Genomic DNA, 27,799 nt, shown 5'->3' with positions numbered 1-27,799 from the left:
ATAAATCACGCTCAACACGCTAAAACCAATCGGGAGGGAAGAGATGGGAAGGGACTGGATTCGGGATTCTCGCTTCAAAGCAAAAAAAAAGAGAAGAAAGAGCACGGATCACCCGCCGTGGTCAGCAATCTCCGAGATGCGTTTTCGACTGATGGTCGCCGCTCTCGCACACGTAGAAAATCTCATTTTGCACGGCGCACCTGCTGAGTGGCCACGCGAGATGGGGCGATGAAAAACGCGTGTCGGAGTCCGATTGTGATAACCGGAATAGCTTCTTCTGTAATCCCAAGGCCGCCGGCCACTTCGTCGCGCGACCTTTGACACCACGGGACACCTCCCGCGGTACTCCCGCGGGAGATACTCCTCTTCTTTCACCACGCTCACCTTGAAATACCAGCGGCTTATATCCCCCGTGTGCGAGAGAAAGTGTCCGGCTCTGTACCGTCGTTCCACGAGGCTCGAGACGCGTTTCGGCGAGGGGAACGCGTTTCCGCCTCGGCGTGTTTATCGAGTTGCAACGAAGGACCAACGCCTTCAACACCTTGATCCGTATGAACATCTAAAGAATCTCGCGAACGTTCCGTCGTCTCATGACACAAGTTTCAGGAATTTACCATTCAATTAAAACCATTTTCCGCCGAGTAACGCGAGCGGAAGCGCTTGGAAGATAACTAGATGACAAACAGAGGAGAGCAAATATGTAGCGCGTACCCTATTATGGCTTACACCCTGTGTCTTAAATGCAAACATCGCTCATGAGAACCTTTTAACCTCTGCCAACCTTTTTAGCCCCCTTGTATAGTTAACGGGAACATTCCGCGCAGCCGGTAGCTTATGAAGAAAGCGGGTCTTTGTAATAGTCTTTACAGCGTCATAAAAATGGAAAAACGACAAATAAAGGTTAAAAAAAAAAAAAAAAAAAAAAACGGTAGTTGTTATCATGCATAAACAGAGCGCGGTCTAGTCTAATATTCAATGTCACACAAATGCACATAAATCTACCGCGCTGCTAGGTAAAATCTAGACATCAGCATAAGAGAGAATGCTATTGTTACAGCGTACGATTATTCCTTCTGACAAATCTGTTAGATTACTTGTAGCGACTACGCGTCGGGTATTTGCATTCCATTTTCACAGGTAATTATATACGACAATGGCGCGAGCAGGCACCTTAGTGAATTAGCAAACAATAGCTATTTTGTTCTACTAATTTGTTACACATAGAGCGACACGATCTTACAAGATTGCTATCTATTAATTTTTGTAGGCTTACCTCAGGCTTGAGGCTTTATATAATTTGATCTTTATTTATTGAAAAAATCTATTCTTTTGAGGTAATTCGGGATAAATGAATACGATTGAATTTCCTCGATAATTTTGCGTAATTTTATTGACTCATTATCAAACGCAATGCGTTCTCGCACAGTATACTGCATCTTTTTAAATCCTTTGGCTTTAATATACGTAGCTTACATAGATATACTAATATAATTTGTTGCTGCACCTAAATCGGAGATATGTTAAACGCAGGTACAGAGTGGTGAACATTACGAAGGGACATTAAACACACGAGTGTGCGCACGCACGGCAAGTAGTACTCGATACGAAATCACGTACGGTGCGCTCCTTTTTCCATTTCGCTGTACTTTGTACTTTAATAAAAAATTTCGGGGCAATTTGTCAGAGACGCGCGTCCTTCATATGTAACTGTCTTGTCTTTTACGCAACAAGTATTTCGAATGTGCGATCGGTTGCGTGTATGTGTGGTTGCTACGTTTATCAGTTGATTTTTATTTAACATACGTATAATATAATATTAAGAAACTTTTTAGACATTAATTAACAATAGGTAAAGCGTTACTGTGTTTATCAACGGTATTAAAGTTATCTATTTTCCATATAATTGAAACGCGTTTACCTACACATACGCAGGCGTTATTTTTTTTGCGTTACGACTTACTGTGTCAGATATATTAAAAAAGAAAGTTTTATACAATCGGCTTGTGTTTTGTGTGTCGTTTGAACAATTTCTTTAAGTACAAATTTTATCGGCAAAAAACGGGCATATTATTCTTTCTCGGAATAGGGAATCTCGCGTGGAAAATATCTCGCTGCGGAAATTGTTCGCTGCGAACATCGGATGTCGTGAGAGGTATACGTCTTAAGAAATGTAGCCGATGAATCGGACGAAGAACCGACTGAACGATCGCGATGGCGAATGGCGATCAAACGATATTCACGGCGTGCGATCGTTATCGAAGTTCGTCGTTCGCTCGTACTTTCGTTTCTTTATCGAGAGGCCCCCCTCCCCCGCCCCCGAAACGAAGGGCTCCCTCCCCTTTTCTCGAATCTCACCGCAAGTCTACGTCTGCTACCCTATGTCTTCGACCTTACAGCATCCTCGACAGGACCAAGAGCGCCAGCGACGCGCCCAAATTCATCATCACCGCGGATGTCATCGCGGACGCGCCCGAGAGGTTGAGCTTGCTCCTCAAGTCCTTCGGCACGTCCACGTAGACCTTGTCGACTCCCACTTCTCTGATCAGTTTCGAAAGTTGCGCGGCGTCGACGGAATCGCCCTCCGACGACCAGATCGTCAGGGTCGCGTTGGCGAACGTTGTATTCTTCAACAACGCCGTTATGCCATCGATATCGTTCGCCGCGAGGCCAGCTCGTACGGGATAAGTTACCGGCTGGGTGACACGATTCTCTTTGAGAGTATCGACCATCTTCTTCAGCTGCTCCGTGGTGTATCGACCCTCGGTGATGTTAGATTCCTTTCCGTACCTGAAATATTAACGGAATCGTTGAGATTCAATCCACACATCACGCGGCTAGACGAAAATTTACATTAGCTTTTAGTTGTTAGTATAATAGATCGAATAAGGAGAATTCTCTTTGCACGTTGCTGTATTTGTAAAAAAAAGAATGTAAAAAAACTAGAATCTTATGGGTCATGAAAATAGTGATTTTTTAAATTATCGAATCTAAAGATTTTCTTTTTATTATTCATCTGCCGCCGGGCCCTCAGACGTTCTCGTTATAATATTGACGTCTTTAATATATACGACATATTGAAAGCACGTATTTAATATTGATGTGCGTTCAATACGTATTCCATTAACGCTAAGTTGAATTATCTCCTCTCTCTCAGGGACTTTATATTTATAACCCATTTTTTTTATAAGAAATCTTGTGAGGGTCACAATATATATTTCTTTGCTTATACGGTTGATTAATTACAAGGTTGCATATTAGAAACTGCTGTTACTCTGCTCAGCGTGCATGCCGATAGTTGTTTACCTGGTAGTCCAACCGACGGAGAGAACAGCCTCCGGAATAGTATCGTTGGCTCCTTTCAGGAAATCTTTTGCATTAAGCGGAGCGGTGGTAGCGTTGACCGGTCCAGAAAGAATGTCCGCATTGAGGAAAACTGGGTACTTCAACTGAACAAACAAATATCTTTTTATTTATTACGCTTGCTTAATTATACGTTCCAGATAATCGAGCGATGCATTTTTATGTGTATACGCACGGCTGGTCGCAACTTTGTTAGGATAGACTTGCTGCTATCGAAAGCCTCATTGGACTTGAAGTCCAGCTTGATGCCCTTGCTGCCGTTGTTGTTGCTGATATTGAGAAACTCCTCGAGCGACAGATCGCTCTCCGTGGCCGGCGGATGCGCCATTATTGGGATTTCGGTAGAATTGGTAGTATTGTTCAGTTTGCCCATCACGACGTCGGCCTCCAGCATCATGACGTCCCCTTTAAAAAGGAAAGTCGGTTGTCTGCGGGTACGTGTGTGTGTGTCTGTGTGTGTGTGTGTGTGTGTGCGCGCGCGCGCGAGAGAGTGTGAGACAGCAGCCGTGGTTGAGACGACCGGTTGGGCGGGAGGGTTCCGGGTATATGCATACACACGTGTGGCGAATATCGATCACGCCTAAAGAGGCTGGAAGACTGCCGGATCCACATATCCGCCAGCGTTTAACGCTCCAACGACTGAAAACTCTGGCTTTTCCAAGACCGAAGGCGAAGCGACAGGCTCGCGTCGCTTCAGAGGACCGTTTGGCACCGAAGGGACGTTTTTGCTTTGCAAAAACCGCGATGGTTTTTTTTACCGGGTATTAAAGCGACGTCGCGCTTCGAGACAGATTTGCGGGAGATTATATGAACAGATCGAGTGATGAAACGTTCTTCCGACATAGTAAAAAGATTCGCGGAAGATTTATTAGAGACGCGCGACGGATGTACGATCAACGCGACTGATCTAGCGATTTTGATACGATTTTTCATAATTGAGCGACGCGCTCGGCCGCGAAATTGAACAACGAGGATCGGACTTTCGTTTTTTGTGACCGTCAGCTGCGATTACCTTGACGTCTCATTGAAATTCAGCGGAGGCGCGGATGTTCTTTTCGAAAAAATCGTCAGACGTGACTGCGTACAAATGACTTATCTATGAAAATCCAGCCGTGCACGGAGGTAGAAAATTTAAATTCGAGAGTTGGGATCTCCTTTTAAAAGTTTCGCACATCCGTTCGGGATCGTCATACGAAATGCGAAAAACGTGAGATTGATCTCGACGCGACTTATATTTTACACGGACTCGCGCTTCGTGAAAAGTCTCGCGAAAGAAAATCTCGGGGGATGCAGGATGCAGACGCGCCGCCGCGCCGCGCGCGTGAAGCTCTTTCCCTCGCTGTCGATATTTCTGGATGTGCACTTTTCAAGGACATGCCGCTTATTATTTAAAGCGCGCCGATGTAAAAATACGTGTCGTCGTATGCGGGTTGTGCACACAAAGGCGTCGCACAATCGGACGATATTGATACATGGGAATATCCATGAAAGTGACAAACACAAAAAGCATCGAAGGCTAGAGTCGTGCGTATATGTGACAGCGAAATGCCACGTAGTTCATTAACTAATAATACGTTGACGGTCGATGGCAGTCGCGAACTCGATCGCGGTAAATTAGCATTGCTATCGAAACGCGAAATTTTCGCGGAGGTTACCTTCCGACAAGTACATTACTCAATATTAAATATTTATCACGTTTGTAAATAGTTTCGTGGTTAGATGGATATCTAAATTGATTCATATTGCAATTTCAGTTGCTATTCTTCCGTCAAATCTGCGAAAGCCTATCACTGCCCGTCGGCGATCATTTAGAAAATCTTATATCGTACAACTATTATCTTTTGCAATTTTATTGACGTAGATAGCGTTAATGCTAATATTAACCCTCGAGCGATAGCGCCTCGAAAGCAAATTTCCTTAATGTCTATGAAATTATTTATTGGATGTCGATCTTTGCGTACATCGTTTTAACATGAAATTGCAACGTTGCTTCGTTCGAAATCTCCCAAGTCACGGATTTCGCCGGCAGAGCGGAAAATTGAATAAAAAAGCGACTAAAAAATAACGTATGTCATCCGCGGGTGTCCGCTCCGTGATTAATAATACACGGTTTACTCCCAATACGCAACGAGCCGCGCTAGCCGTAATTCAGATATCGAGTTAAAACACAGCTTGATATTTGAAATTAACTTCGAAGCTAGTACTCTAGTGACATAATGTCTACATTTTGTCTCAAATTAAAAACAATGACAAGTCATCGTGACAAATCATTGTGACTTTGACCATGACACGGTTCGGATATAATGGACAAGATGTTCCGATTATCTCATTTACATTTTTATTATTTCGACGCACGATGTAGTTAGGGCACAACGTCAGGCGACGTATGACGTTTGTTGCGTACATGTTTGCTGGTTTTCTACAATCTCTCACTTGAAATGTATCAAATTATGTTCGAAACGTCGTGAGGTTCAATGAAGAGGAATTTTTGGCCAGTTGGGTTGCTTAATTTTCGATTGTCAAATTAAAAAAAAAATTTTTTTGACCCACTTTTATCTAAAAACAATCCAAGGCGTGTCTATCGAAACCACGAAAACTAGGATTATCTTCAAGGCAATACCGACGTAGCCGGCAACGCCGGCCGCCGGTAGGTATTTGAACACGCGAGAATAACCAGAGCAGCGTCGTCCGTCTCCTCAGCTTTCGAGGGCAATAAACGAAGAACGAATTAGAAGTCCGGGGTCGCGCATTGTCGATCGCACTGCCCCATCGACCTACCTGACGAGAGTGCCTTCTCCAATTCCGCCATACTGTTAACAGCGTGCGCCCAGACGATCTTCGTGAGATTGCCTTTCAGCTCGGGAAAGAACTCGCTCGGATAGCATACGCGCGAGCAGTTCTTGTTGCACATGGCAGCCTCTGGAACATAAAAAAAAACCCATTGATTGTTATTATCGGGACCGCGTTTCGCATTCGCGCGCAACACACGGACTTGACCTTCCTCATCTCGGTATATTCTCGAGACCGCGCCGCGACCCATGACCCAATACTCGAACTCGATGTGGGCCCGCTTCCATAATTGAGCGAGGACTCGAGAATTCCTCGCGCGACGCGGCGACCGTAGACGACCGAGAAGCTCCTCCTATATTGTGCCGTTCGATCGATATAATCACGTTCATTTGTCACGTTCATTACGAGCGGCTTCCAACCCCAACCGTCGTCGTCTTAGCGGCTAGCGGCGTTTCGCGAAACCGTCGCGATTAGTTGGGAACGAGCGACCGCGCGAATCCTGGGGTCATCTCGCCGAGCGAGAGATATACATTGCTCCTCGCAACGGCGTGGGTATTTCTTTCGTTTCTTTTTTATTTTTTGTTGTTTGCGCTGATTTTTGCTCAGTGGCACAGATAGGTACCGATTGCACGTGGAGCAGCGAGTACGTACACACGGTCGGCGGAGTCGGCGACCATACGTAGTCGGGATGAATTAATAACCGAGTTGCGTCGATATACGTCGTCGCGCCTTCATGGAAAATTCCACGGCTCTCTTTCCCCAGTGGATTAGATCATTTCCGGTACATTCCGGGGGCCATGTGGCGAGCAAACTTCGCGCACGTCGAGTGACCCCTCCGAACAGATTGCGATTGGCCTTCCCGCCCGAGCCCTTTTGATATCTTTTTTTTTTTTATAAACGATCAACAACCGACTTGCGTCATAGAGGTGAGGTCCGCTATATATAATACGATTGCTTTTTATTTTTTAATTTGGCAGAGAATCGCACAAAGAGGTAAGAGTACTTTCAAATATTTTTGTAACAAATTAAATTACTACCTTTTCTCAATATTTGAATTAAAAGTTTCTGCTTTCCCCGAGAGAAAGAGAAAGAGAGAGAGAAGAAAATGATAAAAGTTCTATAGACATGTTATGCTTATACAATGCGGGCGTGTCATTTAAAGTCTAATACCGATGTCGACCGTAATAAGAAAGTTCCAACGGCTAATCAGCTTACAATCGGAAGGCAGTGTTTGTTCCTTGTCTATATACCAGCAGCTTGTGAAGCGCGAAAACTTTGCGAGGAGCCTTTTTTTCCCGCGTAGCCCGCAGGTTAGCGCGATTAAATTACTATGCTCGTTAAGTTGCTCGGAATTTATTTTCTGCAAACCTCTCTGAAAGGAAAAAAGAAATCTCGCGAAAAATCGATAACTATAGCCACGTAGCCGCGCCAATGATTCCGGCTGACTCGTTTCCGGTCCAGCGATCACGGGGTGAATCCGGACTCACACCGAGCAGATAGAGAGACGCTGTGCCAATTTTTTTTTTTTAAGCATCAATAGCAGTCTTTTGCCTGTACATTTCCATTGCACTGTGTTTTATGCCTAATAATTGTCGTTATTTGAACATACCCGTATAGGATTGCGTATATGTCTCTCTGTAGAAATTCTACATCTTTTTATGAAATTCACGCCGCGATGAGCAAGAGGGATATCGAAAACGATGCGCATACAGAGACCCCATTATTGAAAAATATCCATCATTTGTGAGAGAGCGAGAAAGAATACGTTGCATAATTTGCTTATGGCTGGAAGAACTGTTGCAGGTAAGCGAATTGCATTTGTCGAGTAATGATACCGTAACAAAGTTAGCGGCCACTCCCGGTTTAATGTAATGACATTCGTACGGAGAGTTAATGTGTGCTTAGACATACGATACCAAGGGGATGACTCAGCAAATCATATTTCAACTAGTCACGCCATGTTACATTCATTTCGATCCTCGTCGCCTGACGGTGTTTCATTTAGAGCAAGTTTTTTTTTCTGAATATCTGAAAGTTTTTTCTTAGACGCCTGACTCGCTCGAGAGAAACACATATACCGTTTATAGATACGCCCCTGCGCCCCTTTGTCCTCGCCAAAAATCTAAGCTCTTCGCCCTTCTGGCAGGCATATTGCCGCTACAATGTCTTCGAAACGGCCGTTTCCGGTCCGGCGATCCCGCACAGAGACCGCACTGTGCTCGAACCGGTCCGACCACGGGGGAAAATCTCAAGAGCGGGCCTTCTTTTTTTTCTTTTTTTGTTACGAGCGGTCGAGGTCCGCTCGTGCGACCGAACGCTATGAGATCGTGGCAATTGAGCTGATCCTCGACCGAGGCTCGGGCGAACTAATCGGCCGGACGATTAATCGTCTATCTTCTTTCGAGGTGTAACGTTGCCTAACAACGCGACACGTCATTGCACCGCGTTTTCCGTGAGCTTTATCGTCGCGTCTGGAAGTTTTCTTATATCAGAAGAGATATTACGCTACAGTCTACACGATAAAAATAAACGTGTTTCGAAACGCATAGTGTGATGTATGTCAGATACCAGAAATATCTCGGTACAATAGAAGTTTCCACAATTTTTAACATATACTGTTGACCTACATTGATAATGTGCTCCTGTCACTTTACAGATCTTCGAGTTTTTAAATTTAAAGTTCTACGAATCTTTGAAATTATGATTCTTGAAATTTTTTTTTTTTTTTTTTTTTTAATAATTTATTGATTTTTGGAAGTTTAATAATCTGAATTCTGAATTAAATTCTTTCAATAGGATTGGCTACGAAAAATGAATACATAATATCACGATATGATATGAGTGTAGTTATTCGCAAATATTTTATAGGTATACCATTTAATACAATTCATGAAATTTTCGCAAAATATAGTAGATATATACTCTTCTAAGTAGAACATTTTTAGAATTCTGTTTTCTCTTATTAATTATTATAATTTAAATTATCTCCGGCAGGCATTTTCATTTTTACAAACTACGTGCTTTTTAGTCTCGCATATTCACGTTTTCTCTCGTTCACTCTTTACGTATTCGGTCATACGTTTTTCCGCACAGTCATTTGCACTAGATTCTTATTACATAATATCACAATTTAATGATTTATACGATTTTTGTAAAGCATAAATTAGAACATTAAATTTAATTTAAACCCAAAATTAGCATTCAAATTAGCATTAAATTCCACTTAAATCTATGAGTATTTTATTTTTTGGAATTGCATAATCTGTTCTTTATCTTTTAACTTTATGGACACACGTCGAATGTGAAACTGTCAAGCTGTCAGATCAAGCTGCTTTGTTGCTTTCAGCGAATAACCAATCATAGTATGCGATGCATAACGTTTTTAAGTAATGCGCTCAAACTGATGCAACTTTATGTATTAGGCCATTAGGATATTAACGATATATCCGTTAATGTCTTCATCGATCCGTTGAAATGTTCAACTTGTTAAATAAAGGCATGACGTCGAGTGCGTAATGTACAACTTGGTGCATTAAAACAATCATTATAGTTTCGATAAGGCGGCAATAAAACTTTGTACAAGTGGAAATACCCATCATATGTTTGCAAAATAAAACAAATTGATTTAAATTGAAAATAGAAATTCTATTAATTTTGATGGATTGATTTTAACTTCGAGGCTATATAAGGCAACAAATAATATATTCACTCGAGTGATGGACATATATATATTTACACTTAAAGAAATTAGAAAAAGAAAGGAAGAGAACGATATTGCATCAAGGAAATCAATCTTCTTGGAAAGTACCGTGCTCCGTTAATAAATGGCATGATATAGCCGTATTCCCCCGTATGTACACGTTGGAAAATTACAGAAAATAAAATGTTTTCTTCCCGTCCCTGCGGAATTTTGTCTTGGCGATTTCCGATATTTCTCGAAACCGAGCATCGAGCCTTATCGTGCTCGCCTCGCCGGAGAATGTCAAACGTCGTGAACGATGCGTCGGCCATCCTTCAGCTGCGCAACGATTCGAGCGCGAGCGGCGCTTTATCGCGGTATCTGTATTTTCTTAGCTCGCATACACCGACGCGACGGATATCGCGAGGATATGACGAGGAACGCAACGGGAATATCGAGTCGGTGCTTTCCAGCAGCCTCGCGAACAGGCGCCGCCATCTCGACGTGGCTTGCCTTTCGCGATACAAAAGAACTCGATCCCCCTCGTAGCCCTGCATACCTACATAAAAGCATCTTTCACGCGTCACCGCGTCCCGTAGAGTTTGCAAATAGCCGCGACTATAACCGCACCGATCTCTCTTCCGCTTCGGAACGCGTTTTCGATGGCTCGAATCGTCTCGCCGTGCCGCGCGCCAGCGAGACGGATCCCGAGGCGGGTTTCGCGTTTCGCCTTAGTCAGCCGGCTGACAAAGCGTGACTTATGGCCGCGGAACTTAAGTCTCGATCAAAGTAAGGAAATCGACCGGTCGAGAACAGCAATCTGAAACTTTGAACGAAGTTTGATATCTCGGATTTGCGTAACGGAATTTCGTGTCAGTCAAGTCCAGCTCTACACGCGGAGATGCAGATTAGGTCGCGGATTATCTGAAACTTTTTTACGGGGATCAGAGAGTAACTTTTTCGATGTAACCGATACTTCTAATCTTTATAAAAATTGAAAAAAGTATAGTCACATATAGCTTTTTAACTTTTTTCTAAATTGTATTCTTCGAAAATCGATGTTTCTGAATTCTCGATTTTAAATAATTTTAGATGTATTGGCAGTAATTTATGGCTTGACACTCGATCATCTTCGAAGACAAGGAATAAAGTTTCAGGTGTTAAAGATCATTACAAACTGTAGCGATTACGAACTGTGGCGCGCACAAACTGCGCGAATCAAGGAATGATTTATGCGCGTCGTGAGACCAAACGTAACATATTGACAAGCTGATGATAAACAAATAACGCGTACCGCACGACAAATAGCTTACGGGCCACCTGCGACACTTGTTTCGAGCTGTTTAAACTTAAACTCGCGCGTGTGTATATTTCATATATATTTTTAGATAAAGTGCGATATATCATGTTTCTCTAAATTTATTATTTCAACGTTTATCGAGGTCTCGCGTAAATTTCTGTGCTGCCGTCAGAAGTGCCACTTCGGTATCAGCAGATGTTGACCACTCGCGCGCCAGTGCGGAATGGACCATTTTATGGATTTACGCAACACGGAACGTATTCAATACCGTTGCGGCGTAACAGGACCAATATTAATTTAACTTACAAACAGATCGCGATTGATTTCCGGAGGGTGTACTATACTCTATAATTCGTATGCCACACGCGCGTTGTATTATATTATAATATCAATGTAACAGGACCAAGGCAGGAAGAGTTTATAAAGACCTCGCATTAATGCTTCAAATCAAGGTTTAATGGTTTAAGTCAAGAAACTTTCATCGTGGATTCCGTCGAGCGTAAAAGTTTGACGAAGTTTTGGAATTTGACCTCGGCTTACACGTGTGTAGGATATTGATATCATATTTGATACCAAATCTCACTAGAAACTCGAACAAACCGATTAATTATGGAGGATATGGTTACCCGGGAAATTCACAGACGTCGTACACGGCGTAATAATAAATTCGGGTGATTCTTTTTTAAATACCGATCACGACTTGACGAAGATCGAGACAGGACGCGGATCATTTGATGAGAATTATCTTGGCCTACAAAAAAAAAAGAGAGAATTAAACACTATTATCAGACAGATAGGTGTTCTCGTTTTATCGTTTTATGACGGACGTGCACTGTGCTTAAGCCGGTTGCATGATAGCGTTTAAAAAATTTGTTCTATCTCTCTCTATGAAATTAGATCCTTTTTATTTAACGAAACCTAATAGACCATGTCGATTCTCACGCGACAATGATTTCGCTCCAATCTCAATCGTTTACGCTCGAACGTGGATCGCGATTCACATAATCGATTCACTATAAGCGTTGCTGCGCTCCCGGCTCCCGTTGCCAAAGTCAACGACCGCATTTACAACGAAGCCGGTGAATTTCCAATCTACATGTCGGTCAAATTTACGCCGGCTCGGACACGCTCGCCAGATATCGGAGAAGTGCAAGTGTACCATTTACCCTAGCTATACAGCATGCAACCGAACGATGAGCGCTCTGCTCCGCTTATCGCGGACAAACACGCTTCTATCAGCGCGTATTTTTTCCATCTCATGTAAACTGTATGATTTCAAATAAGCTTCGCTCAGGTGATGATCAAACGGCGACGTCGCGATGGTGATTCATTGTCAGTTTTCTTTGCTCCAGATAAGAACTAAATCCTATTTCTCCGCGATATCTCCGTATACGTAAAGTGTATCTCCTTTGTCGAAATGATAATAAAATCGGTGGACCAGGGTTGTAGATTACGACACGGTCATATGGCATTGAAATGCGATTCTGCTTTGTTTCGGAATGTTCCTCGATAATTGGTTTGCGAGGAGTTCAAGCATTTAAGCATTTAAATCGCGAATACAGCTTCATAACTCGCTGCGTAATAACATCACGATCCAATGCCAACTTGTTGTGTCCTTTTTTCACCGTTTAGCACGTCTTTGATATAATTATTTACGACGAGTCATTGTACTCCCTCCCTCCAGTTCGTACAATCAATGACTAAAGTCCTGCTTCTCGTCGCTATTAGTAAACGTATTTTGCTGCTACAGCGAAATATAATATCCAAAATTGTTTAATGTTATTATTTCTACGTTGATGTATACATGAGTGTACGTCATGAAGGCTTGCGACATACATCATAATATTGCTCGCGAATTATTTATGTGCGACATTGTGACATTTACGTACAACAATTACACAGAAAACAAGCGTCTTTTCGACATTTTAAAACGTGTACAATTCTCTTGAAATGTAAATTCGCCAAAAAATACACAGGGTCGTTACTAGGCTCAGATAAACAACTAACTACCGCCTGGCTGGTTACCCTGCCTACATAATTCATTTTCGTAATGAGAAACACTTACGTCACGAGAGTTTTAACTTTCCGTAAGCTAATTGTTTGCGGGTGTCACGCGGCTGTTTCCATATCTTTATCGATAATAGCCTCGTAATAAAAGCGAAAAGTATTCTCTTTTATCGGTTTTAAAGACGGACGTTCCTGAATTCTTACACAAATACTTACGTCTTTCGTGAAATTATCGCTGCAAAATTCGTGCATATACGATCGAAATTTCGACGCGAAGGAATTATGCTAGCCCTATTTTTGTATCTTCCGCCCTGTGCGCTTACCACATAAACCGCGGTCGTAGACGGGGGCAAAGTTGCGCTAAAAACAGTTTATTTTTGTACTATTTTTGCACGGCGTGTGTAAGTTACATGCCACCATCGCCATGGTCACGGCATTAATCTATTTTTGCGGACGCTTTATAAGCAACAGCCGTGCTAGCCTGGATACCACAGGATCGTAGGATGCCTATTCAGAGGTATACCAATTGTATTCCCTTCTAGCGACAAGTACAACAAGATACGACAGAAAAATGCATTTAAAAAATATTTGCTCTCGTTTGAATAGCAAACACGATCGCGTAATTGTTTCGCTGTAGGATCAGTTGCTCCACACTTTCGCATGTCGGAAACAAGAGAAAAGTACTTCCGTACGTTAAAAGCGAAGGAGTTAGGAAAATGTGCGATAGATCTTATGACCTACTTACGGAGAAGGAAGGAGGAAGGAAAGCCAAACGTGCGACGCTCGTGTGTACGGTAAATATTGCCTCTGTGTGTGTATGTGTGTATCCCGAAATTAATTGTGCCCCCGTCGCGTAATCGAGCGGAGGCGGCTAAAATTAAGGGCTAATTTAATGTAAGACGCTAAAAGCCTGGTCGAGCACGCGGACATATATATGTCGGCCGACGTACGTCACCGTGGGATTATTATTAGCGATCGATCGAGGGACGGATCGAGATGAGGAGGATTTATTATGTGTCACCCGTTCCGACAGGCCGCGTCCTCCAAATCCTGGGGAACCACCCTTATCAGCTTGGAAGACGGCGATTGAGTTAATCCTTTGGGAAAGGTTGTTGTTGTTGCGTATATCGGCGGAGGTGTGAGCGAAAGACAACTTAATTGACTTATACAATCGGCGTTAACCGAAAGTTGCTCCGACCGCTCCGCATCTCAGACCTCGTTACCGTGCTCCGTGTATAAAGTCCCTTTCACGCCCTGCTCTCCTTTAATTGGGACATTGTATGCCGCGAATTGATTTAAATTGCGAAACTTTCTATTCTACCTACTTGACGGACTTGGCTTTCCATTAAAATTATTCATTTGCTCGCCGCGACGTCGAACGTGCCGGGACATTTGAATCGACGTGATCTATAAAAAGCCCCTCGGTCGTGAAGTCATGATCCACTGAGCAACTCGCTCGTCCAGGTCGGCGACGGTCCATCGTCGATTTCATTGTCTCGTCGCGAATCAACTTTCCGAACCTCGTCCGACTTCCGTTCGCGGAATCGAATAGGAAATTCCGAACGCGCGAGACTATAAGCGCGGTCGCTAAGCTCTCTCGCGGCCAAGTTTCGAAGGCTCCATCCGATTTACGCTCGGCGCAAACTTTACTCACACGACTTAACCCTCGAAGAAGCTCCCGATGGGCAGGAGATGGCGAGGAGAGGGGTGGCGCGACAAAAAAAGAAAATCGATACGTCTATTAGAGGAGCGTTTGGTTTTTCAATGCGCGTAAGGCGAGTGCGAGGCCACGGTTTTACGCGAGGTTTTACGCGGTCGAGAAAGATATACTCCAGATCTCTCGATTTCACGATCTGCTAAGTGTCAGGCTCGTAACCGTCGTGCCAGGATGCGGCTTTAAAATTAGGATCGATACACGACGTCCGGTTTTGCGGAGCTCCATTTCGAACTGCCTGCAAACGACCCAAAGACCGTTTCTCGCACGGTACGGTGGTTTATATTCTCGTGCCTGAACGTAGCGGCTGTTATATGTTCGAACATCAGCGAACTGTCAACAAACTAGGTTTTGCGCCACGTATCCGTCCCTCGAGACCGAACGAGGAATCCCTAATATTCTTATGCGGAGCAACGTTCACCTGAGTGATATATCTTATTAACGTGCGAGACGGTGTTTCTGTTTGGAATAACACAAGCGGAGCACTGACTTAATTTAATAATATATCGTCGCGCGCTCTCTCGGTATTCTTAATAAAATAACAGGAATCTAAGTCGTTCATTAATAATTAATTGACTCCAGGAAACCATCTTTTCCTCGTAATAAAAGTGAACCGTTCAACTGCGTGCAACTCACTGTTAAATCGTAGTGTCACGTTATACTCAATTTGAGTCATTTTTAACTATTCCTTTAAATCACCACTGCTCCGTTAAAAAAAAAATGTCGTTAATTTAATTAAAACAATGTTAATTTAATTAAAACAATGTTAATTTAAAATTAGATCAATAGAGTTTAAATAATACTGTTTTGTGTTAAAATAATAAATTTCGACCACAAAATGTTATCTTAAGGCATAGATTGATTAATATTTAACAGTGTTCGACTAGCACAAATCCGTCTTTATATCAATTTATTTTTGGAGCACGATGCGAGACATAATATTTACCCCATTCGAATAGTATCCTAAATATTTGTTCCAAACGTACAATAAAACGACTGCGTTACGTCGAACTTACGGATCACCGCCAGCAGTACAATCGTCGCGATCGTGGTACTCGCCATGGTCCTTCGTCGTCGAAATCTCGATGGGGCGGCCGACAAAGGAAGGGACACCGGGCAGGCGTGAAAGAAAAGTAATGACGGTTTCAGAAAAACAGATAGAGTGTGTGTGAGAGAGAGAGATACACAGCGCGGAAAAACCCGGCTCTCCACCAGCTCTCGACTAGACGCCCGGTCAACTCGGCAGCCTCGAAACGACTGACTGTCTCCACAGGAGCGGAGCGGAGCGGTCGGCCGATCGTCGAAATCCGGGCGCACGTATAATGGCATGGCACGTACAGCCCGTCATATTTCGCGGCGCCGCAGCGCCGCAGCCGCAACGCTGCCGCCGCGCCGCGCCGGTACACATGTGCTCTCGCCGCCACGTCTTCGGGGCGGGGGAGCTCCGTCTCAGAGCTCAGAGCTCAGAGCGTGAATTGCGAAACGCAGACGGAAACGACAATGCGGATCGACGACGACGGGGAGTGGGGGGAAGAAGAAGGTAGAACGTGGGCGGAAGGGCGACGCGTGGATCGAATAGAAAATCGTTCCGAGACGCAAAGGGTTACCGGAAGATCCGTTTCATTGTCACGAACTCTTATCGCGGCCTCGACGCTGTCGGCGCGGGATTTCCGCGTGGGACGTTTTTGCGATGGATCGCCGCCGATGTTGTACTTGCGCAACCGGAAGGGGTGACGCGCCATTGCGGAAATATCGGGCCTCCAGATAGGTAGAGCGTAGACTGCTCGTCACACGGAGGGTTGCGAGCGGAATATTTGCATCCGGGGGTTGAAAGCGCTTTCTGTATGCATCGAAAGAAAAAAAGATCCGGTTTTTTTTTCGGACACCCTTTCGCTGCCATGCCGGTTGAACTGTATACATTGACGGTAACGGCTTTATCCTGCCCCACATGAACGGGGTAGAAAATCACGCGAGTAACGTAGTACAAATATGCATGCTTGTACTGTATTGGACAATAGAAAAAAAAAAGGTATCCAAAAGCTGTCAATTGTATAATTGAAGGGTACAGGGGAAAAACGATCAAAGTCCACTTTTTGTCGAAATTAATCTGATCATGCTGTTTTGTGGTATTTTCAAAGAACTTTCATAATTCTTATCTGTTTGATTAAGAACAGTTACAATTCAATGGAAACAAGGCCGAGAGATAAAAGCTATCATAATCCGGTTTGTGAGGAAAAACCATCAGAATCCAACCTAAATCCAATGTAAACATTAAGTAAACACTGTATATATTCTGATATTCATTATCTAATACTTTCATTATCTAATACTTTTCAATAATGTATAGATATCTCAAGATATCTGATGTCTTGAAACTTGCGTTTTCTTTTACTCGAACCCTAAGAAATTACTTCGGATAGACATTGATCGTTTTTCTCTTGTATACCCTTCAATTGCAATTTGAAAATTCTTTCCTGTGATACCTGATGTAATGTATAAAACACGTCCCGGAATACTCTTTAATGCATGATAACATGGCGCAATCTAAAGTATGATTATGTATCTATTTCATTTGTCGATTATTGTAAAAATAATTATTATTCCGACTGTTGTTATTATAAAACTGTTACGATAGCGTACGATATGATTCGTAAATGAAATTTTTTTGTGGAGACTTAGAAAACACGAGAAATCGATGGAACAATAAAAGCAATCAATCGCCTCGTGATAAGAATGATGTTCTATCAACACTGCATTCAATTAATTCTGTGGTGCATTAAAGGCGACACCCTTACGCGACTTAATCGATTGAAACGGCTTTGATGGGGTTTCTGAAAGGACGGGACCGACAGTTTGCGCGTCATGAGCACAATGAAACGAGTTCACGTTTGTTATTGCCGTGTTGTTTTACGCCGTCCAGCTCGCCGTGGCCTGTGCCCGACATGTGTCGGCACAGGATCCCCAAACGAACCATAAATGCAACGACGGGGGTCGTTCTCGTGGCTCCCCGTGCGGCATGGTGGGGTGAAACATCTGCCGAGGGCTCACGACCGAAGGGCCAGGGCGTTTTAAGCACTAATCCTTGTAAAACTTTTATAATGGAACTCACCGTTCTATTTTTTTTTCTACGACAAGAAATTTCTTCCAACATACGTATTCTAGCTGAACGAAGGTGGAAGAGTAGTTGAAGAAAACGTCTAACATTTTTGCTCACGTAAATCGCAGATGAATAATTTACCTTTCCGAAAAGTCATCACGTTTTTATCGCGAAAGAAGACGGTTGAGTTTCTTGCTTGTGACTAAGAAAAGTGTATACTCATTTTCCTCGTTCTACTCGTTTATCACAATTGTTTTAATTATCCAAGTAGGCGAGTGTTCGTAGCATTGTGCATAAAGGAGCGGTTTATAATCGAAAAGATGCCATTCTGTAAATTGCTCTTGGTAAATTGCATAAAAAGATGATAAAATCCTTGCGAATCAACAGAATTCAGGGAAATCATATAGGTTTATGAGCGTTATCTTTTCTAGGATTTAGGAATGACTATTTATACATCGCATCTCAAGTTATCATCAAATTGTTATTTACAACATTATCTTGAATCATCTAGTATCACATGACAAGTTTATACAACACGTCAGACGTGTAATAATATTTTGTGAAAAAAAGAACTGACAAGAACAAATTTACAGGGTGACGCTCCGAGTGTTTTACTGAATTCATGATTAATTGCTCCCTGATGTCCAGCACGCGATTCATAATTGAATAATTATATATTAAATGCTCCAATAACTCGCACGTGCGTATCTCTCGTTTCTAGGAAGAAGCTATAATAATTATTCGTGTTGTGTGTGGTTATGCTAACGAAAATAAAACCATGATTATGATGAGATAAAAGTCTAATCCTTTGACATACGTACAACTTTAATTTAAATACAATTAATTAAATATTTAATCATATTTATGCATTTTTCCCGATCTCCACGGCCTACATTTAGCAATATTATTTATTTAAAATAGGTTCGTAATTAATCCAAGTGTCGGATATATTCTTCTCTTAACGAGATATCCGTTCGCAAGGGGGGCACAACCGTAATTAATTATTGTCCACGTATATGAATTGGCACGACGGGTCAGCGGTGTTAATGAGTTAATTTCACGAAACAAACGACACGCCATTTTTTTTGCAGAAGGGCGACTTATTTATTTAGCTCTGGAATTGCGGCCCTTTTGTGCCTCTTAAAATGACGTTTCACTCCTTATATTAGAGAAACTCTTCCCTTTAGATCTCGTTGCCACGTAGGTAATGTTTGCTCGAAGTTCGTGCGAGCGACATAACGAGCCAGTATGCGTCATTGATTACACTCTTGCTTTATTTGATAACGCACTCGTAACGGCGCAGTTAATATTGTATGCAGAAAGATTAAAGATATATGATATCCTGCATCTCTCGTTTATGCAATTTCATTTTTAGAATAGTCACGGATACGTTGCACGTTTCTTTATAATATTCGCGGCTATCACTTTTAATTAGCTTGATGGACCGTTATTTCAATTACGAGAAACATTCAATTTTTTACTCAGAAAGTATCTCCGGCAGTATCGCCGCACTGCTTTAATCTTTCCGGCTGTCACGTCAAATTAGATTACGTGTGGAATGTTCCAGAATTCTTTCTCTGTAACAACGTTTGGAATGATCTCCGATCTCCCGCAGGCTATGAAAATGTTTGGCTTACGTAAAAAAAAAAAAATGTTCTCCAGTCATTTGCGATACATATTTATGCATTTTTCGATCTTCACGGTCTACGTTTAACAATATTATTCATTTAAATTATGTTTATAATTAATCCAAGTGTCGAATATATTCATTTCTTAACAAGATAATCGTTTGCAAAAGATACAAACACAATTGATCATTGTCCATCGTGTATGCATTGGCACGACGGGTAAGCGGTAAGGATTGTTCTGTAAGGATTGTTAATCTTGCCGATGCGTGCACCTTGCAAACCTTTCAAGTCGTTATCTTCCGGCTAGGCTTTAGCGCCGTGACAAGGTGCAATAGAGATACGGGTATTTCTGCGAGACAATAGCGAACGCTATTCTTTGTTACTCGCCAAGAGACCGAAACTTTTTCGCTTCGCCGTCTCCGGAGCAAGGAGACGAGCTCGCTGTACATCCGCTTTAAAAAGAACGTTCCGTGCTCGGTCGCGGCAGGCAGACGTGACAATTAGACGTTCCAATTTTCGTTCATACGCTAATCCCATCGCAGATTTCACTCGCCGGTGCGGAAAAACAAAGAGCACGGCAGAATTCGTTCAAGTGGATCAACGTGGAATTCTTATGATAGATAACGTTTGAAGAAACGCAATATAGAACGCGAGTTTTTTATTTCGATCCACTTTCGTGCGGCGGAACGTTTTATTCGGTAATTAACGGGACACGCGTTACATTAAGTGTAGCATTGTTTTCAATTATGTAAATGATGCGCTCTACAGCTATGCTGATAATACGTAGAGATAGTCGCGTAAGATAATGTTTCACCTCTTCGGACGTGTGAGTTATTTTCATTGCTTTATCACGGGCGGATGAGAAGCATTATAGGAATGATTAACGAGAGTCCATTTTGCGAAATAATATTCAAAAATGTTTTCGCTCCTCTCTCTCAACGATTCGCATATCATTCGGCATCGATATCTTCCGCATTGCGCGCACGATCTTGTTCGTCTTCTAAAACCTCTCTACCTCGCGCGCGCCTCTCGTATCATAACTCTTGACAACGGTGTGCTCGCTTGGTGGCTCGTTTGCGTATTCAACATTCAAAGTCAACAATTGCGTATGCATCGCTTTAAATACGCGATTTTAGCTCGCCCGGGTTATACGCGCGTGCGATTCGCGCGCGCGGTAAGCCGGCTTAGCTGCCTCGCGAGATGAAGAAAAAAGAGAAAAGAGAAGAGAATATAATCTGCACGCCGCGAGTATATTGCGATCTCCGCGCGTCGCGTCGTGCCGCATACATGTTCACCGCCGTCACTGCCTCTCCTTCATTCCGCTTTGTTTCACGCACGTGTGCGCATTTTGTCACGCATCGGGAATTGAATATTGACGCGAAAGATGTTTCCCTATTGTCCTCCGTCACACGCGTTTTTACGCGTGGAAAGCAAGCAGGAACGTTTATAACGCGAGTCTATATGTCCGTACTTATTTAGCATTTGCTTGAATTTCGTCTCAGGAACGTAAACAAGATGCACAGCGACTACCTGTGTATCTAGAAAAAAATCTAAATTAATCACTCTGTTAAAACTCGGCCTGAGTCTTTACAAACAATCTTGCTGTATATACCTTACAATACGAACGAGTTATTTTAAAAAGGGGACAAAGACGAGGGAGGTAAATCGATAATTGGTCTTCTGCGAAGGACAAAACTCCCACGCCTCTCGCCGTTTCTCTCTCTTAATAAAGCGATAGGCATAAGCGATTTTGTATAATTTATTTATCGAGAGATTGTATAATAACAGTAACATAAAATCTTTATTATTGAATTTTGCTGATAAGGATCGTCAATAGTTTGGGATATTAAATATAATTATATTTAAAGAGAATGTGAATTGTATTGAATTAAATAACCAAATGCGTTGGTAAGTGAAATGTTTAAAAAAGCTTTTAAGAACAGCACGGTTACTGTTAATTAATTCGTGAATTATTGATAATTTTTAAAGATTTTTATAGAAATAACATGTGAATACGTTGTAGTACTCGTGCACGGCCATTTAAAGCTCAGCCTTAAACGTTCTGTCTTATTCTAGTTTTGTATTCGGGATTTATGTTGATTTCGGGGAAATATGTGATAATATTATTTGCAAGCGTAATTAACAAAGTATTGAAAAGTACTGAAAAAAAAGAAGAGAAATTAGAGGTTATATGCGCCAAGTAAAGATTGTTTTAACACTCATAAACCATAATTTATATTGTTGCACATTTCTGCAGTCGTTCCGATGTGCGTGTCACTGCGCATAAATAAACTCAGCAACTTCTCTTTAGAGATGCGATTCCTTAAATAATTCATTCGCACTTCGCAGTCACGAGATTCGCGATGATCGATATAGTATAGGCATATGAGATAATGCCCGACAAGTTTTTTATCAATTCGACGTTTTATTTCCGGACTTGTTGTCGACACATTTAAGTTTTTCTTTCATAAATTCTTAAATTGACGCGATGACAATTAACGTAATCTTACTTGCGCACGATGCGATGCGGCAGATCCACCAGGTCGATCGGGATTATGCAACTATAATTGTCGCAAGAGTTTAATGACGTTACGCGTAATGGCGTACAAGTGCGGCATGACAAACAAATCTCGTATCTTTGATAAACCTTTGGTTTTATACATGTAATATTCCGATACAGTTTCTTATTTATGCATATTTAATTGTTGATGATAAATGTGGATTCCGCAATTAAAAATGTCCAAAACTCTAATAAATATACGCTATCGTACGTCTGTAATGCAGCAATTTACGTTAACAGTTGATGATTGTGGCCGACGTGGGCAGAGAGTCTCTAGATGTGAATCCAACCGTTACCTAAGAATGATAAAACATTTAGGAAATCGAGAGCACGATCACTGACGAGCGCGCGTTGATTATGAAAATATAAAAAAAAGAGACTTAAATAAGTTTAAGAAAGTTGCTGAGTTTACGTGATAACAAATACCAACCGTTTTTTTTTAAATTTACGCTGGTTAAATTTGTAGTACGAAATTATACTCAATTTTTGGTCTTTTTTAACCATTCCTGGGTCACCATTGCTCCTACTCAATATGTAGGACAGGGCAAAGTCGTCATTTTTTTCAGCCGATTTTTAACGACAAAATAAATAACTTTAATAAAATGTGGTCTACCGTTGTAAAGAGCTTTGAACTCTAGCTATAAAAAAGCAAAAATTAAAATGTCAAAATTGACGGGACGGAGTCGTCATTCCGTTCTCGGACTGAATTTTCAATAAAAATACATAATTTTGATTATGAAAAATGACAGGCTACATTTCAATTATTATTTTTTAATAGAAAAATAGAAACATTTATTAAATAATTAAAAATACGACGGCGCGGAAAATAATTACAAGAAAATCAATTGCCTTCTTCGTCATCAGTATCACTTAAACAGTTGACAGTTGATGCACGTAAAAACAGTGTCTGACGAGCGCACGCACTTGTTGTGTGCCCTACGCTTGCACGAAATGCATTGTTTCTCGTCATCTCTGTTTTCTGTCGTCTCTGAGCACACGCAGCATATATTATCCAAGTCCTCGTCGCAATCCGACCATTTCTCTGACTTCGATTCTTCTGATTTTTGCTCATCGCTCGTCGAAGGCTGCGGTTCTGATTGCGCTGCATTTTTTGGGGGCCGGCCTCTCTTCCTCGTAGCAGGTTTCTTATTTTCTTTTTGCCTCGACTCCGCCTGCTCAGTCGCCAATTCCCTCATTTGAGGCGAGTCAGTAAAAACGACGCTCGTTCTTCGTTCTTCATGAGTCGGCTGTCTCGGAGCGGCTTCAGGAATACTTTCAAGCGTCGTTGCGCTCAAGTTCTCCAACAATGTATCACCATAATGAGTCATGGATAAAGCCGTGGGATCGATGTCTTCGTTCTGATCGGCTGCGTCCGGGTCGGCTGCGTTGAGAACCTTTTCGGGATCAACGAAAGTAAAAGGGTACTCCCTATCCGTAACGCTGTTCGTCAAAAATTCGTATTCCTGGAAAATGTCCGGGTTGAATGGAGAAATTCCAGTGCATTCAAACCCGGACACAATATTTTGATACGTTACGGCAAGTGGTAGTGCCTTAGCCACGATTCCGGGGATGTCGTACATCGTCATTGTCCTACCAGGATTCGACGTCATCCAGTTATCGCACTGTGCGTTTACACATTTTTTTAACGGGTCGTAAACGGTGCGTTTCAGCGGTTGCAGCTTATGCGAACAATGCGGCGGTGATGACAGGACAATGATTCCATTCGCTTTACAATAGTCGATACCAGCGATGGACAAATATGATTCGTAATTGTCGAGTATCAGTAAAACTGGAGCGTCGACGGAGGCACGCACATGGGACTGGAAGAACTGTAAGAATTTGACAAAATGCTCCGCGTTCATCCAGCCACTTGGATTCGCTTCACCTGTGGAGCCTGGTGGTCCGCCGTTAAGAAAATATTCCTTGAAATGTTTACGAGGAAAAATAAAAAAAGGAGGTAGAAATTGCCCAATCGCTGACACCGCCATCGTCAAAGTTACGAGGTTCCCTCGTTCCGCAGAAGTCACTCGCTCGATTTGTTTCACTCGGCCGATGATTCTGTTCGGTGTCTGAACGGTTATTCCCGTCTCATCCATATTCCATATGCGGTGAATTGGGAAACGATATTTATCCAGCACAGATTTTAGCAGCGCAAAAAACCTTTCATGATTTTTCCGACTGAAACTGGTGTTACGTGCTGAACTCGTCGCTTCCGGTTTACGTATAGATAATGTTCGATGTCGTTTGAGAAAGTTAGTTAACCAATCTTCACCGGCCATGCGAGCGGCTTCCCACGATGCTGGTACCTTCAGATTTAATTTTTTGGCGAAATCAAAGGCTAAACCGCGGATTTCCTTCGTAGATAGCCCAAAGTGCATCTCGTTGCAATACGTTAAGTATTCCACCAAAGTGCTTTCACTTTTAGAGTCCATAATCTGCATTTGAAATTAAGACGTTGCATAAATGTGAATTTCGCCGAGCAGAGTGCATGGGTTTAAAAATTAATTTACATTATTTACCGATAAGCCTCCATGATGTGATACGGCCACGTCATCGAAGTGTGCTATTGCACCATTATTTTTTTTCAGCCAGTCGGCCAAGGTAGATCTCGCGATTCCGAATTGTTTTGCGGCCACTATAATCTTACAATTATCTTTTTTCACCGCTACAATAGCCTTCTTGAGTTGCTCTTTGTCGACGGGAGTCGTTTTGCGACGGTATGTGCGTACCATTTTCCTGCAATTGAAAAGAAAACAATAACGCATTTGCAACGGAAAATAGAGTGAAACCACCGGGGTAAAGTGGTCACAGTGACGAGTCTGCTCCGATGACTTGGTGACGACTTTGCGCCGGACACAGATTTCAAGTTTAGTCGCTCATGAAATATTAGAAATCAACGAAAATGAAAAAAACCTCACTGGATTCGTGTTCAGCATGCGTTCCTCTTTAGAATCACTTACCTCGAGATTTGGAGAGAAAATAATAAGTAATAATATTCGAGAGAAAAAAATATCACTTTTAACCTCCGTTAAAAACACAATGAAAATCACAACATGGCACATAACCTCAGTAAACTCCGTTCAACCGTCGGTCACGTGGACATCATAAAGATAGCATTTACAATATTAATGGCGAGTTCACACAACGTACAGATTTCGAGACAACTGTAGCAGAGCGAAGGATGAGAAGCGCAATGACGGCGATTTCCTTCATTCCTTGGGACGCTTTTGCTAGGCTAGAGTTCCTATAATAATGCTAGGTCTACAATGCGAGTTGTAAAGTCCTGAGTCGTAAGAATTGACCAATCACAGTCGATTATTCTCCTCAAATTCGATTGTGATTGGTCAATTCTTACGACTCACGACTTTACGACTCGCATTGTAGACCTAGCATAAGAGTTAAGCCCGTATCAGACTATCGACTGCGAAGACCGACCCGACTGCCGATCGCGACTGCCGACTCACATTTAGCCAATAGACCATGGTCTATTGGCTAGATGTGAGTCGGCAGTCATGGTCTATTGGCTAGATGTGAGTCGGCAGTCGCGATCGGCAGTCGGGTCGACCTTCGCAGTCGGTAGTCTGATACGGGCTTTAAGGCCATTGCACGTCGTAAGGCCGTAAAGCCTTGTGTCCACGATGCTAGAACTGTGTCCGAGTTTCGGTTTAAGCCAATGAAACTGCTTCTTTTCTGTAAGAGCTGCAAGTTGATTGGCTTAAGCCCGGTGTCCACAATGCAAGAACTGTGTCCAAGTTTCGATTTAAGCCAATCAACTTACAGCTCTTACAGAAAAGTAGCAATTTCATTGGCTTAAACCGAAACTTGGGCACAGTTCTTGCATCGTGGACACCGGGCTTTAAACCAAAACTCGGACGCAGTTCTAGCATCGTGGACACAAGGCTTAAGAAAATAGACCAATCACAGTCGATTATTCTCCTTGAGCTCGAAGAATAATCGAGTGCGATTGGTCTATTTTCTTACGACCTTACAATTATGACTAAAATAGCGTATTCGATTTGTTGACTCGACCCGACTCCGAGTCAAAAAAGTACGATCAAAAGTACGATTTTTGCAGACATCGTGTTTCAAATCGTACTTTTGATCGTACTTTTTTGACTCGGAGTCGGGTCGAGTCAGCAAATCGAGTATGCTATAAAACTTTGTTACGTGCAATTGCCTTAAGGTGATCCTAAAGCTGTCTGTAATACCTACACTTGTTTTTAACAATATTTGCTTCGTATAAAAATTCTACAACTTGATGTTACAAAATGAGGGTGCAGGTCCATTCAGTAGACATCAAGGAATATCATACCGCGTTTGTAGAATTAGGCTGAGACTCCAAATAAAAAAGTTAAACAAAAAGTACAATTACGTGAACGTAATGTACATACAACCAAATGTTATAGCTTTGTCTCACTCCCACTAATGCTAAGACTCCATAGACGCGGAAACGCCATGCGGCAGAGGGCGTCGACCAATCACAAATTTTGATTTTGCCGCAGGTGACTTGCGGCAGCCTTCTGATTGGTCAATGCACTTTACCGCATGGCGTTTCCGCATCTATTACTACGTTTACGCGAGCGTTACTTCTGTAGTAACTTACGATAATTCCTTCGCGTAAACGGGATTTTGTAGTAACTTACGATAATTTACTCCGCGTAAACGAGTGATATATCGTAAGTTACTACAGAAGTAACGCTCGCGTAAACGTAGTATATGGAGTCTTAGCATAACTTCTTGGCTGATAAACGCGATATATTCGAGTACCGACTTTGCACGCCTTTTTTTAGAGAGAAACATTCCGCATGTCATTAAATGTTTTTGGCATAATGTTTTAAATCATTCGAGGTTCAGAAATGTGGAGCATGGGTCCCGCATGCTTTAAGTGACAACAACAAAAATCAACGAGCCACAATCTCCGCTGGTTTGCTTGCTCGTCACAGCTCAACTCATGAACACAAGCAACGATTTCTTTACCGAATCGTTACTAGCGACGAAAAATGGTGCCTGTACATTAATATGAAGCAGCGCAAGCAATGGCTTAGCCCCGGTAAACACGCGACACCGCGCGTGAAACAAGATCTTCATCCGCGTAAAACGATGTTGCGCGTATGGTGGGACTGGGAAGGGATTATCCATTACGAATTGCTTGAACGGAACCAAACGGTCAACGCGGAACTCTATGTTCAACAAATGGAACGACTCAACACGGCTATTCAAGAGAAAAGATCTAATCTAATAATCCAATTCAGCCCTATATTATTCTAATCAAGGGACAATCTGCAGCACAGTATTTCATTCAAGCTGGCAATCAAACTTTAACTTTGGGCAACAAAACTTTGAACTCGCCTATCATGGCATTCGATTTATTGGTCAAAACATATTATATTTTTGACGTTAAGTATCCAGAAACACTAATATATTTTTTTGATTTCTTAGAAAACTATTGTTTTAAAATATCGGATAAAGTGCTTAGAAGACACCATGCTTTGGTGTCTTCTACTCATATTAATATTTGTAATATTACATTGGATATTATTGCATAATATCTATATCTAATTCATATTATTCAATGCGCGTTTTATATATTTTTGGCTACTATCTTGAATAAAATAATATTATTTCTAATTGTTACGTAAGTCCTTCTGTATTGTTCTCTCTCGT

The 27,799-nt window shown here is 42.2% G+C and overlaps 3 protein-coding genes across 15 annotated transcripts in view; 1 reads left to right on the top strand and 2 right to left on the bottom strand.

Annotated features, from left to right (window-relative positions):
- LOC143905204 (coiled-coil domain-containing protein 170) overlaps positions 1 to 27,799 on the top strand; it is a 162,851-nt gene that overhangs the window by 116,583 nt on the left and 18,469 nt on the right. The gene's annotated exons all lie outside the window — the stretch shown is intronic.
- LOC143905208 (protein FAM151B) lies at positions 1,364 to 22,465 on the bottom strand. Of its 2 annotated transcripts, none has more exons than XM_077420455.1 (5): positions 22,086 to 22,465; positions 6,139 to 6,279; positions 3,536 to 3,765; positions 3,304 to 3,446; positions 1,364 to 2,787 (listed from the first exon to the last, which is right to left on the bottom strand). In XM_077420455.1, exons 2-5 carry the CDS (start codon positions 6,269 to 6,271, stop codon positions 2,391 to 2,393), a joined length of 903 nt encoding a protein of 300 aa, XP_077276581.1. In that variant the 5' UTR covers positions 6,272 to 6,279; positions 22,086 to 22,465; the 3' UTR covers positions 1,364 to 2,390. The 2 variants fall into 2 exon arrangements, with proteins under 2 accessions (XP_077276581.1, XP_077276580.1); XM_077420454.1 differs by lacking the exon at positions 22,086 to 22,465 and adding an exon at positions 15,867 to 16,177.
- On the bottom strand, positions 22,887 to 25,376 carry LOC143905206 (uncharacterized). Of its 4 annotated transcripts, XM_077420453.1 has the most exons (4): positions 25,096 to 25,255; positions 24,646 to 24,871; positions 23,671 to 24,570; positions 22,887 to 23,598 (listed from the first exon to the last, which is right to left on the bottom strand). In XM_077420453.1, exons 2-4 carry the CDS (start codon positions 24,865 to 24,867, stop codon positions 23,002 to 23,004), a joined length of 1,719 nt encoding a protein of 572 aa, XP_077276579.1. In that variant the 5' UTR covers positions 24,868 to 24,871; positions 25,096 to 25,255; the 3' UTR covers positions 22,887 to 23,001. The 4 variants fall into 4 exon arrangements, with proteins under 4 accessions (XP_077276579.1, XP_077276577.1, XP_077276576.1 ...); XM_077420451.1 differs by lacking the exon at positions 25,096 to 25,255 and adding an exon at positions 25,286 to 25,376 and having other exon boundaries at positions 22,887 to 24,570; XM_077420450.1 differs by having other exon boundaries at positions 22,887 to 24,570; positions 25,096 to 25,252.

This window comes from Temnothorax americanus, unplaced genomic scaffold (assembly GCF_048541705.1).
Source record: "Temnothorax americanus isolate GAGA-0224 unplaced genomic scaffold, ASM4854170v1 Scaffold6, whole genome shotgun sequence".
In the NCBI taxonomy this organism is placed as follows: Eukaryota; Metazoa; Arthropoda; class Insecta; order Hymenoptera; family Formicidae; genus Temnothorax; species Temnothorax americanus.
This window is presented reverse-complemented; position numbering and strand designations above follow the sequence as displayed.

Bases quoted from the DNA above. Each gene is read 5' to 3' on its own strand.
- LOC143905208 (XM_077420454.1), bottom strand. From the start codon at position 15,912: ATGGCGAGTACCACGATCGCGACGATTGTACTGCTGGCGGTGATCC. The intron at 6,280-15,866 runs GTAAGTTCGACG...TTTATGTTCCAG, and splicing joins TGTACTGCTGGCGGTGATCC to AGGCTGCCATGTGCAACAAG. The intron at 2,788-3,303 runs GTAAACAACTAT...TTAATATTTCAG, and splicing joins TCCGTCGGTTGGACTACCAG to GTACGGAAAGGAATCTAACA.
- LOC143905206 (XM_077420451.1), bottom strand. From the start codon at position 24,867: ATGGTACGCACATACCGTCGCAAAACGACTCCCGTCGACAAAGAGCAA. The intron at 24,571-24,645 runs GTAAATTAATTT...TTTCAAATGCAG, and splicing joins GAGGCTTATCGGTAAATAAT to ATTATGGACTCTAAAAGTGA.